General features: G+C 40.4%; 1 protein-coding gene across 2 annotated transcripts in view; it reads right to left on the reverse strand.

The window, feature by feature from the left end:
• atf6 (activating transcription factor 6) overlaps positions 1–12,585 on the reverse strand; it is a 31,629-nt gene extending 19,044 nt beyond the window's left edge. For both annotated transcript variants that reach the window (XR_014918252.1, XM_085449588.1), the window contains exons 1-7: positions 12,355–12,585; positions 11,195–11,283; positions 10,769–10,847; positions 10,408–10,505; positions 9,626–9,749; positions 9,141–9,344; positions 7,422–7,591 (exon numbers count right to left, since the gene is read on the reverse strand). Coding sequence is in view for 1 of the 2 variants with exons in the window: in XM_085449588.1 (XP_085305714.1) it covers positions 7,422–7,591; positions 9,141–9,344; positions 9,626–9,749; positions 10,408–10,505; positions 10,769–10,847; positions 11,195–11,283; positions 12,355–12,454 (864 nt within the window). In the remaining variant the exon portion in view is untranslated. The remainder of the gene's footprint in view (positions 1–7,421; positions 7,592–9,140; positions 9,345–9,625; positions 9,750–10,407; positions 10,506–10,768; positions 10,848–11,194; positions 11,284–12,354) is intronic.
• Between the last annotated feature and the right edge of the window lie 6,761 nt (positions 12,586–19,346).

Raw genomic sequence — 19,346 nt, forward strand, 5'->3', positions numbered from 1 at the left:
GATTATTCCAAAAGGAAGTTTGTGATTAACCATTAATCTATCCAGATGATAGTGGCTTCCTCTAACGGGTCAGGGTGTAAATGTTTCATGATTTTACTGTGAGTCATAAACCCTCATAACTGTGAAATGGTTTCCATAGGTGACATTTCAGTCGAGCGTGACGCAGACAGTCGCCGAGATCACAAGTCCCCCAACAGTCGAAAGGATGCGCACAGTACCAACAAAGAAAACATCTTTGCTAATGCAGGAGGAAGCCGGGAGAGAGAGGTGATGAGTTACAGATCTGTCGTAGCCAATGTGGTTGCAATATGTTGAGCAAAGAGCAAGCAGAATGATGAACCTACTTCAGCCATAAAGTTTGCTAATAGGATGCGAGTGGATCATTATTATGTTGTGTATTTTCTAATGTGATTTTTGTTTATTTCGTTTTGACTTCTTTAAGTCTATTAATTCAGTTTAGTTTCACTTCGTTTCCAGAGTGCGTTTGGTTGTTTCAGTTGATTTTTTGTTGTTTAAAAATGTTTAGCTTTAATTTAGTTAGTAATGATTATTGTATGGAGGGCATGAGCCAGAGGCAAGATTTAGGAAAATTAGTACAGGCAGTAGAACCTTTGGAACTCAGCTGACTCTCAATGAACACATCAATTTTAGTTTAGTTACTATAATAACCCTGGATCAGAGTTCTGGCAGTTTAAGGACAAAATTTTGGAATTATATATAAACAGTGAGCGATTAACCGTGCTGTGCTTCTGAAAAAAATATAACAGCTACTACTATTTTTCCCCATCAGCAGTATGCAGTGTGAAGTGCACAGTGCTTGGACGGTGAGACTACAAAAAGGGGTCTTAAGTTAAGTGTTCATGTGTTATTCACTCACTGCCTACTTTCTTCAACTGCTAATGGCAAAGAAAGGTGATTTAAGTGACTTCTGAGTATTTCACAAACTGCTGACCTACTGGGATTTTCCCACACAACCATTTCTAGAGTTTTTAGAGAATGGTCCAAAAAACAGTGAGTGCCAGTTCTCTGGGTGGAAATGCCCTGTTAATGTCAGAGGCCAGAGGCACACTGTGGGCCTGTTAGTACCAAGTGTGAATGCCTAAGCCTACCACACTATTGTTACTGAACATGTTTTTACCACAGTGTATGCATCTTACAATGGCTGCTTCCAACAGAATTAGGTACAAGGCTCTTCAACATGACAATGAGCTCAGTTTACTCAAAAAGCCTCCACGGTCACCAGATCTCAATCTAACGGATTAAGTCTGAGACGTAAAGTATTGGAACAAGAGATTTGCAACATTGAAGTGCAGCCAGCAAATCTGCAGCAACTGTGTGATGTTGCTGCAAAACCTCAGAGGAATAGGTCCAAGCACCTTGTTGAATCCATGTCATGAAGAATTAAGGCCATTCTGAAGGAAAAAGGGGTCCAAGTACTAGAAAGGTATACCTAAAAAAAGTGGCCAGCGAGTGGATTCAATGTTTTTAATCAAGCTCAGTCTCAGCTGTCCAGCTTTAGAAAAGAAGTTAAACATGCCTAAATATCTGAGTTAGCTGTACGCAGGGACCACCAGGCCTTCCTGGGGCCCACCCCTGTAAATCCTTCCATCCTACTAATGGGAACCTTTGTTGAGGCCTGCAATTTCAGACGGGATTGGTTTCCCTTGCATGCATGCACATGCACACAAACACACACTCACATACATCTAAATCCCTTGCCATTTGGGAGCCCATTACACTACACTGACCCAATCCCTGATGGCTATTTACAGCTGTCGCACTGCACAACACCTGTCTGAAGCATGTAATCCTTTGCAGCCGTTTAACATCCAGGCTTATGCAGGCCAAAATACAGCACTGTGGAGACCAGAATCAGCGACACACACACAGACTTACTGTACAACATGCAGCAACACCTGGCACAAGCATGCCATCTTTAACAGGCATTTTACACATCCACAAGCCTATCAAGTCCACCACTCTGCTGCAGCCAAACCACGATGAGTGAACGCAGCTGCAGTGCTCTCTCACGAAGAGTCGAGCCTCTTACATTCTCCTTGTTGTGCCACAGAAACAACCAACTCCATTGAAATTGCTCTAAATATAAAAACATTCCATCCTTAACAAAAATGTGTAAAAACTGCCCCAGTTGTCCTTTAAAAGGCTCTTCAGATGAGCTTTTTAAATTTCCACTACCTTTTTCTCTTGGTAAATAAGGTGAACTTCAAAACTTTGGATCTCTTTGTCCTGCTCACAATTAGAATAGAATAGAATAGAATAGAATAGAATAGAATAGAATTCAACTTTATTGTCATTGCACATGCACAGGTACAGGGCAACGAAATGCAGTTTGCATCCATCCAGAAGTGCTTTAGTGATATAGATATATTACAATATATATTAGCAATAATATAGATATGTGAGTATATTACAGAAATGGGTCTATTATGGTATGTTATAATGTACACGGTATGAAGTATGTTGTGAATATTCTATAACTATAAGTATGTACAGGCTGTAGTGAGTACAAGCTATGTACAGGATATGAACAGGATATAAATATGAAAAACTATACAGAATATGAAATAAATAACTTTACAGAATCTGAGATATACAGCTATACAGAAATGGGAACTATGCAAGTTGTAAACAGTTGTAGGATTAAAGATTATCGAATGTACAGAATGATTATTTACACAGGGCTATACAGTAGTGCAGTTAAGATAAGTGAGGGTGTAGATAGTTTCTACAGAGGCTATATAAAGTGCTAGTGGTTGTGAGTGGTGGTTCAGTCCATGTTATTATTGTGTGTTTGAGGGTACAGTTCTCCATTGTGGGTGTGTGTATGTTCAGTCCATGAGTTTAACGTGGGTCAGATGTCAGGAGGCAGAGTTCAGGAGTCTGACAGCTGTGGGGAAGAAGCTGTTCCGGTACCTGGTGGTCTTAGTCCGGAGGCTCCTGTGGCGCCTCCCAGAGGGCAGGAGGGTGAAGAGTCCATGTGATGGGTGACTGGGGTCTTTGATGATTTTCCCAGCCCTTTTCAGACACCGCTTCCTGTAGATGTCTTTTATGGCAGGAAGTGGTGCTCCGGCGATGCGCTGGGCAGTTTTCACGACCCTCTGCAACGCCTTCCGGTCCGAGGCAGAGCAGTTCCCGTACCAGACTGTTATACAGTTGGTCAGGATGCTCTCGATGGTGCAGCGATAGAAGTTCACCAGGATGTCTGAGGACAGGTGGTTCTTCCTCAGAGTCCTCAAGAAGAAGAGGCGCTGGTGAGCCTTCTTGACCAGCTTGGAGCAGTTGGTCGTCCAGGTGAGATCCTCGGAGATGTGGACTCCCAGGAACTTGAAGCTGCTCACACGCTCCACAGCCGTCCCCTTAATGTGGATGGGTGGATGTGGGTCAGCATTCCTCCTGTAGTCCACGATGAGCTCCTTGGTCTTCTCGGTGTTAAGCAGCAGGTTGTTTCTGTCGCACCACTCAGCCAGATGATCCACCTCCTCCCTGTAGGCGGCCTCATCGTTGTCACTGATGAGGCCAATCACCGTGGTGTCATCTGCAAACTTAATGATGGTGTTGGAACCATCAGCAGGTCTGCAGTCGTGGGTGAAGAGGGAGTAGAGGAAAGGGCTCATCACACAGCCTTGTGGTACACCGGTGTTCATTGTGATGGTAGATGAGCAGCGGTTATCCAGCCGGACATGTTGGGGGCGGTTGGTCAGGAAGTCCAGTAACCATTTGCAGATGAGGGAACTGATGCCCAGGTCTGTCAGTTTCCTGATGAGTTGTGAGGGGTGGATTGTATTGAATGCTGAACTGAAGTCTATAAACAGCATTCTGGCGTAGGTGTTGTTGTTGTCCAGGTGTGAGAGGACAGAGTGCATTGCGATGGAGACTGCATCCTCTGTGCTCCTGTTCCGGCGGTATGCGAATTGGTGGGGGTCCAGGGTGGGGGGGAGACAGGATTTGAAGTGTGCTAGGACCAGTCGCTCTAAGCACTTAGTGATGATGGGGGTGAGTGCTACTGGGCGGTAGTCATTGAGGCAAGATGGGTTGGAGTTTTTGGGTATCGGGACGATGGAGGTGGATTTGAAGCAGGCCGGTACCACAGCGTGGGCCAAGGACAGATTGAATATGTCTGTGAGCACTCCTGCAAGCTCCCCAGAACACGCTCTGAGAACACGCCCGGGGATGCCATCAGGGCCTGCAGCCTTGTGGACATTGATCCTGCTCAGCACCGCTCCTACATCGGTGGGGGAGAGAGTCATAGGTTGGTGGTCTGGGGTCATGTCTGCTTTGGTTGTGGTTGTGGGGTTCCCTCGCTCAAAACGAGCATAATTAAATGTTTACAGACCCTTTCTTTTAATCACCTATTATAAACTTTATTGACTTGGTTGGGTTTACAAATGGCTGAGAGGAGTATTTGTTTTGGCCTCTGAGGTTTGGAATTCTTCGACATTTCTCTCGATGTCTGGCACAAAAAGTGCTTCTCTCGACTGAATTATGCCCGCGATAATTGGACAAGTTCCTCTACGCCCTTTTAGGGGTGGGCGGCTTTTACAGCTAGAGGTCAACCATTACATTTTATTTTAAAAAAAAACACAACAAACCCAGACGCTTTTCAGAATCTTTTTTTTTTAATTACCCGATTAACCAAGTTAATATTAATTAAGATGAAGTGAACTGTTTTTCCATGTTCACATATATCACTGCCCCATGAGATAATAACAGCAGAAATCTGGATACATTTTCCCACTGTCACCACAGAAATCACTACACATGGTTTTAGAGACATTCCACAAATGTGACACATGGTTTTCCATAATTAACAAAGGTTCAAAATGTGTTAACTTTTCAATTTTGCAACTTTGCTGTTCAGCCTAATGCTAAGGAGACATGCTGGGAATGTGGAAGTCCTGCTAACAAAACAAACAAGTCTGAAAGAGGAGACAGAGTGAGAACATGTTTCTCAACCCAATAAAGGTCAGATGAGAACAAGACATGAGTAACTGCTGTGCTGGAGACCGAAGCCCGAAACAACAGCGAATTTGCTAAAAGTCCCAGCGAGTCGCTAGCCTCAGGTCTTTAAAAGATCACGACAAACATGCCCACACAAAATAAGACAAGCACTTGTAAAAGTTGGTGACCCTTTATGAAGAGACCAAGAAAATGTGCCATAAACAATAAAAAATACTACAAGTTTACTTTATGTCTTTTAAATTGCTGGGGCAGTCTCTGCTGCAGTTAACGGGGCCTCGGTTGCATGTATACGCTGGCGTAAAAATCAACCAGGGAGAAACGAATGCGTGTGGGGAAAGCGCAGCTGTCCTGGCATCACCCCTGAACGCATCACACGAAAGAATACACCCTCTGCCATTAATACTGAAAGCAATGTCCTGTCCTTTTCAAACTAATCTGTTCTACTGTAGCAAATTAAAAAAAAAAACACTCATCGTCTATTTGTATTTTTACATGTTTGTGTCGTCTCAGTGCTCTGCAGCATTCCTTAAGATTTATCTCTGATTACAAAGTGAAAATCAAAGGAGCTTGCAAAGAAAAGCGTCTGGACTTCTTTAAGTTGCTTGAAGATGTTTCACCTCTCATCCGAGAAGCTTCTTCAGTTCTAAGGTCAAAGTGAAAATCATTCCTTTCAGATCATAATGTGGTCTCAAGCCACGGTTCTCAAAGTGTGGTCTGTGGTCACAAATGGTGGCCGTTGTTAACATTTTATTCGGCCCCTGCGCACAACAAAGAAAGAATGTGATTCTCTACATTTCATACTATGTATAATGGTGCAAAATGAGACAAAAGGAACAGTTTTCTTCTGTTTTAACTTCTTAGGGGTGGCTGTGGTTTAGGAGATAGAGTAGGTGGTCTCCTAATGGGAAGGTTGGTGGTTCGTTGCCCAAGCGTACTGATCTGCATGCCAAGAAATCCTGGGGCAAGATACTGAACCCTGAGTTGCTCCCGATGCATTCACCAGAGTGTAGGTGTATGTGATCGTTAGAGAGAAAGCACTAGTCTAGAGGCAAGGCACAGAAAAAGGTGCTTGTGCGAATGCATGTTCTATAAAGCACTTCAAATGCTCATGTAGAGTAGAAAAGAGCTGCATAAGAAAAAGTTCATGTAACTTTCAGTTCTGCTCTAGCCACCATAAGTCTTAAGAAACAGAGTTGGTTTCAAGAAATGCCACTTCATCAGTGGTTTAAAAAACCCACAAAACAAAACCCTCCAAAACTACAAAACTCGCACAAAAATGACAACCACCAAGACAAACCACCCTCTGAGCAGTGACATTGCAAAGTAAGTGTTTCACGTGTGGATTTCTATAGCTCTCCATCATAAACTGGCTCCCTACACTGGCACTTTGAGTGCCCCTGGTATAAAGTAAATGAACGGGCCTGGTACTCACTCTCTATGCAAAAAAAAAGCAGCAATTTGTGTCTTCGGTGACTGGCATGGTCCATGCAGAGTAATAACTTTTCTCTCAGTGTGGAAAAATGGATTCATTATTATAAACAACAGCTATAAATGCTTTTTCATTTCCACCATTTTAGCCAAAAATCAAAGTTAATGGTTTGTGAGATTAAAATTAATACAAAAAAAAAAGGTTTAAATGGGGGAGTTTGGGTTGGACAGGATCCAGTTCAAGCGTAAACACCCGGAGCACAGCATCACAAAGTGAGCAACTGCACACACAATCACGATGCATAACAATGCTGCTCCATGCAAGCGCACACAGGCAAGTACTTGCATGTCGATACACACACGCGCACACAAACACAGGTGTTGAAGGCACCATTTATTCCTGTGAATAACTTGGGCACATTGCTAGTTAGGTAGCAAATTAAAGACTACGACCATCACAGCGTTTCGTGAGCTTAAAAATCCTACCTATCCTTAAGATACTCCTCCACTGTCGTTGAAATACTCATTAAAGGCCTGCATGCTTCTAAAACACACAGGGTAAAAATAAAAATGTTTTACAAGCTTGTAATTTATTTATTTATTTTGGTAAACTTGCTCTGAACGATAATCAGATATATTACTCCGGTGCTTTCTTTTAATTTTATATTTACTTTTAACTCCAACTCTGTATAGTTTGTAAAGCACTTTGTAACCTGTCTATGAAAAGTGGAACAAATAAGAATTATACTACTTATACTTATATCACCACATGTGCCTGCATTTAATGCACCTGATTTTAGAGTAAACACCCAACAAATCCCCACAAAAACAAGTTAACAGTCAGCATACAGAGAAAGATGAATAATCATGACACACAAAATAAGAAATAATTTTTTTTCCCTGTATATTTTATGGATAAGAGCTTTTAAACCAGAAGTGGTAACATCTCAGTGTTGGGTGATTATATAGAAACTCTCATAAAAGAAGATTCTTAGAGAATGCTCAGAACTCACATCATCCTCTGAGGATGGGGTCAAAAGTGTGCCCGAAACCACTGGTGGAGCAGCGACGGGTACAGACCAGTCCTGGCTGAGTGCTGGCATAGTGACCACGCTCCCAGAGATGGCCTGTGGTGTTTGGATCTGCAGTAGCTGGCTTGGCTGAGACAGCAAAAGAGGGTGACCTGAGAGAGAGACACACAGGCTTTTTCAAATTAAAGGTCTTAACCACGCTAATCATATTTTTATTGTGTGATTAACATAGACTAATGAAGATTACTTTGCTTTCGCATTTATTTTTTCATCCAGCCTTCGTCTTGTACAGTGACAATACACAAAAGAAAGATGAGCCCAATGTGCCCTGTAAAAATGATGCAGATGCAGGTTCCTCCAAACTCCTCCCTGCCTCTGGTGACCCACATACACCTCCTTCTCTTTAACAGGACTTTTTTGTTAAATTACAGGTGGAGAAGATGTTTGCCATCTTGACCCATGGTCTTAAACTTGCACATTCCACCGTGATAGGTTTGTGATGCTTATCAGCTTAAACAGACATAAATGTGCACGTGTCCCCACACTTGAAGTACAACATAGCTCAAATGCAATAAACAAGGAAAACATAATGCAAGACTGTCACTATAAATTAAGGTCTTACTAATGCAGAAGCCTCCCAGAGCGGTGTGCCAGGAACCACTCATCAAGCTGACCCTGCCACCTTCCCCTTTAATGCTAAACCTGTCAATGCTAATTGTGCAAGCGTTTGCCAGTTCTGCTAATGAATGTGTGCAGTGCCAACACCAAGTCCTGCGCCCAAGTTCACCATGTGTAAGAAGTCATAGGCCTAAAAAAAAACGTCAAACGTTTGGTTCAGCATGTTTGTTTGTTGGAAAATAATCAATAAACAGTTTCATTTCCTTTCTTTCCTTTTTCAAATCGTCCCGTTGCTGAGGAGGTTTACTCCTCAGCTGAGAATGTTGATGAGCTCATAAAACAATACCCTTCATAGCACTGAGCACGCTTGAATAAATTTCCATCTGGGGCTTTGCATTTGAATGTCTTGGCCTTAACCATCTGCCATCTTGGCCGTTACAAGGCAGACAGCGGAGCCAAGTTCAAATTCACTTCGAGAGAGGTCAGATGCTCCACCCATTTGGGACCCAAGCAATGACATAAGTATTTACATTGGCTTAGATGCTGCTGATGTAACAAACACAGAGGGCCTGACTGGTCACCCAGAAAGGCTAAACCAGAAAGAAACAACAGTAATAATGACTCTAATGCACGAAACACATAGCAGCCCATAAACAGTCTCACTTTTTGGTTAGAAAGCAAGTTTGTTCGGCTATTTATTAAAAAATAATGATTTAAAAAGAGCATATTTTTTTCCAAATGTTAGGCAAATATGGACATATTTTGATTAAGATAATCTACTGTCTAATTTCATTCTTATGTATTGATCATCAAGCAAAATAGTGAGAAACAGCCTCACACAGAGCAAAAACTGTTGTTAAAGCACCACCTACTGGCAAAGATACAACAATTAAATTATTGCTTACAAAAGATTCAGTAGCACTGACAACATAATCCTGAATATCATCTCTAAATTATGAGTTACAAAGTATTATGAGTAAGACATATCAAATTTCCAGTTAATATGACTAATGCATTGGTCTGATGCAATACAGTGCAGGGAGGGAGAAGCATGTTTTGATGTGTTGCAGTGTGAGCCCTGACCTGCAGGGGGTGCTGGTTTGATGTTGACTGGAGCTGGTTTTACCACAGGGAGCACAGTGGTCTGCAGGGGCTGGATGATGATTGTCTTGGCCTGCATGGGAGCTGCTGCTTGAGCCAATGGCACAGCTGTAATCAGTGGTTTGGGCTGGATGGAAACCTTTGGGCCAATCTGAATCGGCTTCTTGACCGGCTGCACTGGCTTGGCTGGTGTGCATGTGTGCATATGTCAAAGGACAGGGATGGAAGTAGTTAGACAAGGAAACGGTATTCATATAAATATCCTAAGCTCAGGAAAACAAATATGCATTTACAGTTATAAGTTATTCTTAAAGGACTTTTTTTTTTCAGGACTCGACATCCCAGAGTTTTGCAAACCCATACTGTGGTGCAAAAATAGCAAATCTTCCCTGTTTTAGTAATCAAATATCTAAATATTGAGAAAAGCTGAATAGCTAGCAGACGTGTGGTGGCAGAAGCTGCCTCACCTCGTACAACCTGATTGGTCCTCTTTGCAGCTTTTCGAGGTGGGGAAGAGATTTCAGAAAAGCCACTGGACTCTGAGCAGACTGAAAGAGGAGACGGCTGCGATTGTGGAGACAGGGCCTCATCCTGAATGAAGAAACAAATGAGATTTAGATCGTGTATCTTCGAGGACATGATCAGTGTAGTCACATCACTGTTTAAATACGTTTCACCCGTGACACTATAAATTAATTTGTGAAGCCATTTGTACTCTATGTGTGCTCAAGGCACGCCAGATAAAAACAGATAGAGTCCTTATCAGTACTCAAAGACTCCAGCAGACAAATGTGTCCTTGGAGAAGTCAGGACGATGCCTTTAGCAGACAAATGCGTGCAGACTGTGTTGAGGCCAGAAAAAGATGTAACCCTTGTCCTTGTTTTGACACGCTGTGAAAACATCTGCCTGCTAAATTATGCTAATATGCTTGAAGCTGTCAGCACCTTTTTTTCTGTTTTTAACGAGACGTTGGAGCACATTTCAGATGGATGGCAAATTATTAATCTGACAAGGTGTTTAAGGCTTTTGGTAATAAGTGTCTCAAGTGTGTGCATGACCATCCAAAAGGAAAGAGCAGCTGTCATTGTTTGAATGCCATCTGGATGAAAATTTTTGTTGCTGCAACTGCTCAAAGGAGGGGCAAGCATGTAAATAATCACATTGTGAAACAAAGTGCAATTTGCATTGGAAATGAAATTCAAATGCAGAAAAACCAGGAAGGACAAAGAGTTGAAAACCATGTCTTACCTGCAAGGAACACGGAGACAAAGCTTCCACTGAGGCAGGAGAGGGCACCGAGCTCAGAGTGTGGGCAGGTGACAGAGAGTCCACGCTCACCTCACCATCTGGATGCACAAGGACATGGAAACAATGGGCAATATGTGCGAGTCTTATTCAGCATAAGCCAATGCGTCTCTCAAGTATTGAACCATTCAATACTTTTGTATTGTTGGACCATTAAACCTACTGCATGGTGGACAAGTTTGAAAAATAATGACGCACCAATGTTACATGCATGTAGTAAAACAGCTATATTATCCCTGAGTAATATCCCTTTTAGATTTATTTATATAGTCCTTATTTTGTGCTGCAGTGTGACACCACGTACCTGTGGAAATGCTGCATGTATCCATTTCATTCCATGGAGGAATGTCGATGTCAAAGTCCAGAACTGGAACACCATTGGCCTGAGAAATCAAACATATGGTTTTGAAAAAAATGGACTTCCTGAGAAAGCAGAATGGAAGCAAATGCATGTAGGGAAATCCAATCAATGTGTCATTTATAGCTGATAAAATTAAACACGTTTGAATTCTGGGACATTTATTTGAGTCTACAGTATTTTTTTTGCATGCACGATGTAGGTGGAATTTTTTTTTTTTTTGGTGCATGATCTATCCTTGCATAACAAAATGTGGCTGTAGCCATCTTAGGCTCTACCTTCAGCACCACACAGTCAATTTTTTTCAGATTTCCACTGGGCTGATCTTTCACTTCCCCGTGTATTTGCATATTAAGAGGATGAGTTACTCACATAGCCAGCATTATCAAGAGCCTCAAGCAGCTCATCTGCATCCCGCAGCTCATCGCCTAGTTTCTCCAGCTCATCGAACAGGCTTAAGTCTGTATGTCAATGAGAACAGAACACAGACAATTGCTTTCCATTAGAAATCTTTATCATGAGATTATTGAAGAAGACAATTACAAAACAATTACAAAAAATATCTTCAAAATAAGTAAGTGGCACATTTGGCTTTTGCTTTTTTCTTGCGGTTAACTGCCAGTAAAAGAGACAAGCTGGTATGATCAAATTTACTGTATTTAGTTAGTTCTGCCATATTCAATAAATAGCCCATACAGGCAATGTGTAATTTGGAAAAGTAATCAATACAGTTCAGACTGTGCCACAAAAACATGCATGCTCAACACGCACAACACAGCATAACACAATTACAGACAAAACTACTAACACCAAAAAATGTACCCTTAAAAATGTATCTTTGTTTTTTGTCTTTTTCAAAGCATAAACTCTAACAGGCCAAACAAGTTTATTATGGTCACACTTTAACAAATCTGTTTCACTTTCATTTTTAACATCTTATTTGTTTCTTCTACATTTTCTTCCTCGGGTTATTACACAATTCAGCATAAAACACAAGTAAGTGCAAACAGCAAGTCTATTATTAGTAACCTAATAAAAAATAGCATTAATAATGATAATAATAGATAACAATAAATATATAAATTGTTAACAAGTTGTACTTTTCGAGACCTTAAAAGCGATTATTAAAATAAATCAGTAAAAATGAGAAAAAAAATCTACAATCTTCGTGTTTTTGTTTTTTTAGGGTAAGTTGTGCACTTTATATATTATCAATATTTAGTATTACATATCTGTAATAATGATCAGACAATGCAGTGTGAAGTGTGCCCTGTCTCCAGTTACAGTGCTGGTTATAACTCCAATTACCTGCTGTTACATCATCACAGCATCATGGCTAATGCTAAATGGCTAACTTAGACTTAGGAGTGTGACAACAAGCACAACACATAAACCTCCTACTTGTGTCTTTAAAACAACCGACTTATAAACACTCCTCTTTTATACGTGTTGTCTCTGTTGATATCCTGGGTCAGCTACACTGCTTCTCTCTATAGGTCTTTCTAGAATATGTGAGCTCCGCTGTTGCTTACCCCACTCTCCCTCCTGATCGATGGAGATGATGCCTGCCTCACTATCCATCGCAGGGTATTGCCGATGATTTTCGAAGTCTAACGTTAAGTCGGATGACATCCTCTTTTGAATTCATTAGTATATTATCACACTGTAACAAAGCGCGATCATACCACTGTTGATCAAGCGGCTGTTTAGGGATGAACTTCCCATTTAGATACACGTCTGACTTTACCGTCAGTCTACGGGTGCCGCCGAGGGACCCGTCGCGCAGCGAGCATGGGCGCGCAGCTGGGAATTTTATTGTAATAATTTATTTTATTGCTCTCTGATTCTCAAAACAGAAAAAAAGTAACAGATACACAGAACAGAAGACTGAGTTATAGCTATCTAAATGACAGTAAGCAAAATAAGAGATCTTAAAAGAATTACAAGTAAGACATGTATATATATAAATACACACACACATATATAGGAAGAAAAAATGAACAAAAACAACAACAAACAATGCGAGAGCGACAGTGACATTAAACAAAGACACTAAAAGTATTACAAATTGCAACCGTTTTAATGCTGCTGGAAAATTTACATCGCAGCTTGTGGTTCCTAACTGCGCCACTAGGCAGCAGGATCGTACTGCAGGCTCCACGGTACGGCGTGAAATGTTTAGTGTTCAAACGCTGATTTCTGTCGACACGGAGGAGCTGAGATCATGAGGCAGAAGTTGAGTAAGTCACTTATGTTAAGTTCTAAAGCAAACTAGTAATTTTAAAGACTACACCTGCATTTCTGCAGTTTTAAAAAAACCGAAAAAATCCTGTATTGGCCGAATATGGTTAAATAAAGGTAATGTTTTGGCAAGGGGTCATAAGGGGTCATTTAAGAGACAAAAATATCTTGTTCATCAAAGTGTATATACAAAACGCAGTCTGCTTTGTGGTAGACACCAGTGTATTCTTCCCAGTAATTCGTCTTAGTTTAAAGTTCTTTACTTTAAGTTGACATCCACCGCCAGCTTTCTCGCTTTCCCCCCTCTTTTTTTGACAGAGAGGCAAGGCATTGGAACCTTTTGCCTCATGCACATGATGATGTTTCACCATGAGTCATTAAGGCCACATGCACATGGTAGTCACATGAGAGTTGTCAGAAACACAAAAAATAAGGTGAAAAGTGATATCTAATCAGACCAGATTTTCACTGATACTTCCCATATGTTGGGTCTTATTGAAGCCAGAGTCAGTTTTGTGGGAGAGAAATTTTAAAAAACAAACAAACACATAAAGGTATTTTTTTGAAGACAGATTCCTCAGTTTAGACTGGTCATTTTACCCCAGCTAGCTACTGATAGGGCAGCGTTCTTAAGACAACCAAACTTGGCTGTAATAATGGTCAGAGGAGGTGTGAATTGCATGGACAGAATCTATCCACTCTGTCCAATTCCTGGGGTTCTGTGCTGCTGTGCAGGTCCATTCTGATGTGAACTGTACTTGAGTGTCAGAGATTTCATCTTGGTGTGAAGCTTTTTTTTAAAACACACATACACACCTTGACAGCTACACAACTCTTCACACAGATTATATCTGCTACAATAATAGCTGGACACGCATAGACTCTGCTAGATGTTAGAGTGCATTTTCAGTCCTATTTCTAGTTTTGTAAGTAAAACTTTATTTTTAGAGGTGGACGTAAATCAGATCATATAAAATCATTCCAATTTTACAAGGAAAAAAAGCATGTTAAGACATTAAAAATGTGCTCTGCAAATATGGACAAGTTAAGGGTCATCAGTTCTGTAGCTAAACTCTAAGCAGTCCTGCATCAGAGATTTATGTATCGTTGAATAACGCGGGTAATTAATCAGCTCTTAAGAGTTATGTTTATAATTTGTGATTTTAAAATAACGCAGTCACTTTAAGTGACATTGTGTGCTAAAAATCAGCGGCAGGTGTACACTGGACTTAATCCTTCATGGGCATTTCAGGTCGTAGTGAGATTAACCTGAGGTGGTCTGGTTGATTCCCTGCTGGATTGGTTTGAAGCTTCTCTCAACAAGAAATAGCCACTGGTTTTAACCTAATACTTCAAGGTGGAGACTTACATTGAGGTCATCTACGTCTAAAAGTATATTGTGTTTACTTAGCAGGATATAGTTCTCTATGGTTCCAGTCTAGGGTTTTACTATTAACAGAACTCAAAATGCTAACTTTGTGGTGTCTTGATTATGGTAACAATGCAAGCATGTCTGTTTGGAGTCTGTGGACAGTTTGGGACTTATAATATTGATCGTGAGAAAAGCCCCTGAGAGCCAGACACAAAGAGCAGATTAACAGGTTAACCTGATATGTTGGCTGAATGGTTTAACAGAACATTTGTGTAAAATGGATTAGAGGCTTTGGTCATATTGCTGCTGCTGTTGGTGTACAAGCTGCTACAACACATCTCCTCCCTTTGTCTGAAATGCACCATTCATGCTGATGCTCTGCTAATTTTTTTTAAAGTTTGAAACAGACTTAATACATTTTTTTTTAAATATTCGTAGTAATTTTAAATGAACACCAGAGTAGAAATGATGATAATTAAGGGTGCCCTGTGTAATTTTGGGACAGGTAAAGCAGTTACATATATTTTATACAAATATGAACAGCTGATATAAACAGTGTATGTTGCCACTATAAATAACACACAGCAGAATAGGAACACTATGTTATTTGAATATTATGCCCACTTTAACACACTCACAACAAGCTTTTTTTGTTGTTAATTCTTCACAAAATCCCTTAGAATAAAACAATAACCCGTTATGAAACCAGTCTTTGTTACTTTACTATTAGCAGCCTGTGAAACACATACTTTGTTTCCATCTCTTGAGTTGAATTCATTAAAAAAAAGCTAAAGACTGCACAACTTGACAGACATAAAATAGTACTTTTGCTCTATAAAAATAATTCCCACTGGCTATTAGAATTGCACAACGGGTTGTTATTGCAGCATGGTGTGCAATGTTTCCTTAAATCTGAGGAAAATGGACAAAGGAACAGTGGACCAAAAAAAAAAATCAGTACCAGAGAGATGCTAGCCATTCAGCTCATCCATGTACTGTTCACTGAAGGGTCACCATAAATGGTCTCAGTGGAGAAGTGGCTGTCATAAAGCCATTCTTAAGGAAGGGAAATAGGTAGAAAAGGCTGATGTATGCCAAAAAATTATTGAAGCAATGTAAGATGACAAAAGTGAAACAAAAAACTGGAGAACTTTTCCTGAAGACTACTTAAAGAAATTACAAGAAAGCTTGCCTATGAGAGTTCAGGCCATGTGGATTATAAAGGTGGTCATACCACATATTGACTTTCAGGCCTTTTAGAATTGCATAAACTCTGGTTTTGCCTTATATACTTTATTTCAATTTATATTGAAACATATTTCAATAAATCATTGTAAGTGCTTCTAATTTCCCTAGCAACATAAAGGAAAACGAGGGTTAGCTTAGGATGTTTCACTGTACTGTAGATCAGTAAGTAGAAAAAAAGCCATTTTTTTAAGCAGAAAAGGTTTTCAGTCTGTGTTCTTGTCTCTCAGTTCATTTTCTTTTTTTTAAATGCAAGATAACAGTTTCCTCTCGTACTGCTTCCTCAAAACACTTTTGAAAACAGGGTTAAATAAACTCCATTTAGACCAATAACGGAAGATGTAGACCAGGGGTGTCAAACTCAAATACACAATGGGCCAAAATTCAAAACTGGAACAATATATTTATTGAAATATATTTATTCCTCCAGATATAAGAATGAATCTTTTCTTATGGACTCAAACACGTTTTGCTGAAAAACTGAATATAGAACAAGCAAAGCTTAATACTAAACAATATATATATATATATTAGCTGTATAATACCAGTAGGCCAGCTCTAATAATAATTTGGTATGGCTTCGTGGGCCAAATGTAAGTAGGCTGCGGGCCAAAACTGGCCCGCGGGCCAGAGTTTGACACCTATGATGTAGACGGTGCCCATGATTTCTCTAACAGGATTTTGCTCAGATGAGATGAGAAACAAGCAACAGAGCAAGACTCGAGTCAGATGACTTGATGACTGAAAAAGAAGAAAAAGTTGATTACAGCACGTTACTATACTCAATTTATTGGTTGTTTACAGTAATTTGTTACAGTTAATGCTTTGGTGGTTACATTCTGATGCTCTTGTTATTTGTCATGCTGGTTAAAGAGGTGAAACAACACACTATTGTTCACATGGATCTAAATGCTGTATAAGTAAATTTACATTTACTCATAAAAGGAGTATCTTGTTAGGAATGTATTGCTGAAACAAATAAACACATAAATAAAACAAAGACCACAGTGAGTGAACAAAGAGCCCCACGCTGGCCATGAGACAATGTAAACTTAATCAAGGAACCAAAAGTAGATGGTGTCATTTATTTGACAGCAGGCTTTAATTAGCATTTACCACAAAACAAATTCCTGTAAATGTGGCAGAGGCCTCATGCTTTAGTGAGTTAACAGCATGTTTCCAGTCAGGCTTTTCATGCCTAAAAGATAATTTTGCTGCCACTGAGTACATCTGTCACTTGATATTGAAATTGTGTCTACATATTTGATTGGGTTTTTGTGCAGTTGTAATTATGCACTGGTGTTTTATGAAAAGACAGCCATACTTTCCTCCTCTGTGGCCATGAGGAGAAGAACTTTACTTAGCAGTGAAAAGGAGCGAGAAAGTTGGGCTACAAGCCTCTTCTAAGCAAAGAGAAAACCCCTTTTGCGAAAGGGACTTTGAGCTACATTTCATCTTTTGTCTGCCAGATTGATGAGCTATGAGATGGATGATGTTCTGTAGTGCTCTGTGGCATTGTCTTATCCCAACCCGCACAAAGAGGGAGAACACTTATCATCGCAGGCTTATGTAGGCTATTGAGCAGGGGGCAGGGGTTGTCAGAATGGTGAAGAGGGGTCCAGGAGGGTGGGGGTGGTGGAAGTCCCTCGGATAAAGCGTGATGGAGATGGGCTCATGGCTGCGGAGGCAGATGGAGAGAGTCATCTCCCATGACGAAGCAGCTAGAACTTCCATCCCGAAGCCAGAGAAGGACACATGCAGAAAGGAACAGGGAAAATACAGGAAGCGGGCCAAAAGAATGGTGAAAGACTGAAAAAAATGAACGCACCTATAAGCTGGTGCTGTTTACATGAATGCATGCGAAGGGGTGATTAAAGGTGACTTAAACAGACGGTTTGGTTAAGGTTTCGGTTGGCCTCTTAGCTGCACTGTGACTTGTTAGCAGGTAGCCCAGCTTTGTCGAGCTTGGTTCAGGATTAGGCTTTAGGACAGTTTGGTGGGAATGGGGCTGTGAATACAAAGGGATTAGTGCAAAGGGTTGCTTCACTGAGTGGGCTTGAATGGGTGTGTGTGTGTGTGAGCAGGATGGGTGGGTGGGGAATGAGATCTGAAGTTGATGGATGGATTAGATGATCCCCAAAATAAAACATTAGGCAATTAAATGAATAAATAAATAAAATATGATAGATTAAAAAAAGGTTTTAAACTATACATGTGGATTTGAGCAGATTTTTATAATGTGAATTTATTTTTTAATAAAGCATAAAAACCAGTAGGAACATATGTTTTTAGAATTTCAAAATTTTCATTAAAGAAAAAAAATACACATATAAACACACAGACTCTTATATCTATCTATCTATCTATCTATCTATATATATATATATATATATATATATATATATATATATATATGTATATGTATATGTATGTGTGTGTATATGTAATTCCCACGTCCCCCCTTTTTGAGCCAGAGTGCAAAAAAAGCCCTACCAAAATCATTTCAATGCCTTGAACCATGTGCCACCATTAGGAACACACAAAGAGAGAGCTGACAAATGACCATTTTAATGCCTCTGTTTGACTTTAATGAATTTATATGTTATCTGGCCCTAATGGAAGGCTGCGCTGAGGGGCTGGCGCAAGGCCATAACAAATGAAAAGCTCTGATTAGTGTAGAATGAGCTGAGAAAAAAATCCCATTCATCTTGGTTAGCATCCTCCTGTGCTCTTTTATGGGTCGCTGTTACAAGGACGGGAGTGCCGGGGTGCCTGTCCTATTAGCGGGGCAGCCCAAAGGCCCGCTGAGTGGTCAGCGGCCGGGCGTTGACGGAGCGTCTGCCCGCTCTGCAGTTCAAGACTGTGAATGCCTCAGTGCGGCTTGACTCCTAAATAACCTTCTGAGGTACCGGGAGCTTCACCCCTAGATGACCCCGCACTGTGAACAGGGGTGTGTGTGGGGGGGCTCCGGGGGGGTACCCAGACCAGGACTCACACTAAACAATTAGGTAAACACTGGAGAGATCCCTTCACAGGAAGACGGCAGGAGATTAAAAAGAGTGTTTTGCATTTGGAATTGTTATAGGCTGTAGTCACAGATTTAATAGGCTTTAAGCAAAGCCAAATGAGATATTTAATTGGAGTTAATAACCTACCAAATACAGATTAAACCGGATAATTTAGGAGCTGGAAGCAGGTGTTTGTTTTTGGAGTTGTGTGTAGGCTGCAAATAATAAAGCTAATTTTTTTTTTAAATCGCGTGATTTTATGAGAAGAAGTTAAAGAATCTGTGTCAGATAAGTACAGACCTACAGACTCTAAAGTCAGTGGAGCAATTATTTTAAAATATAAGGATAACGTTACCTATTGTATTTAAACTGGTTGTCATGCCCAAACATATCGCCTGTCATCAATAAAATCCAGCTTGCATTCCCTTCCTAGACCGACTAGATTTATTTTCATTGGCCTATTAAAGATTGATCTGATTACGCTGCCTATAAATAGGAAGAAGACAACGTGTAGACTGTAAAACACCTTATTTCTTTCTTTCTGTCGCCAAAGTAACATTTTACTATGAAAATATTGCAACACAGTGTCGCTGCAGGAGAGATGTTTCGTCATGATCGTGTTGGAGCTTGATATCGACCACTGTTGTCATTGGGAGAA

The sequence above is a fragment of the Copadichromis virginalis genome, linkage group LG23, assembly GCF_057382275.1.
Source record: "Copadichromis virginalis isolate Kocher_CV1m ecotype Utaka linkage group LG23, C_Virginalis_male_GT1.1, whole genome shotgun sequence".
NCBI lineage: Eukaryota > Metazoa > Chordata > Actinopteri > Cichliformes > Cichlidae > Copadichromis > Copadichromis virginalis.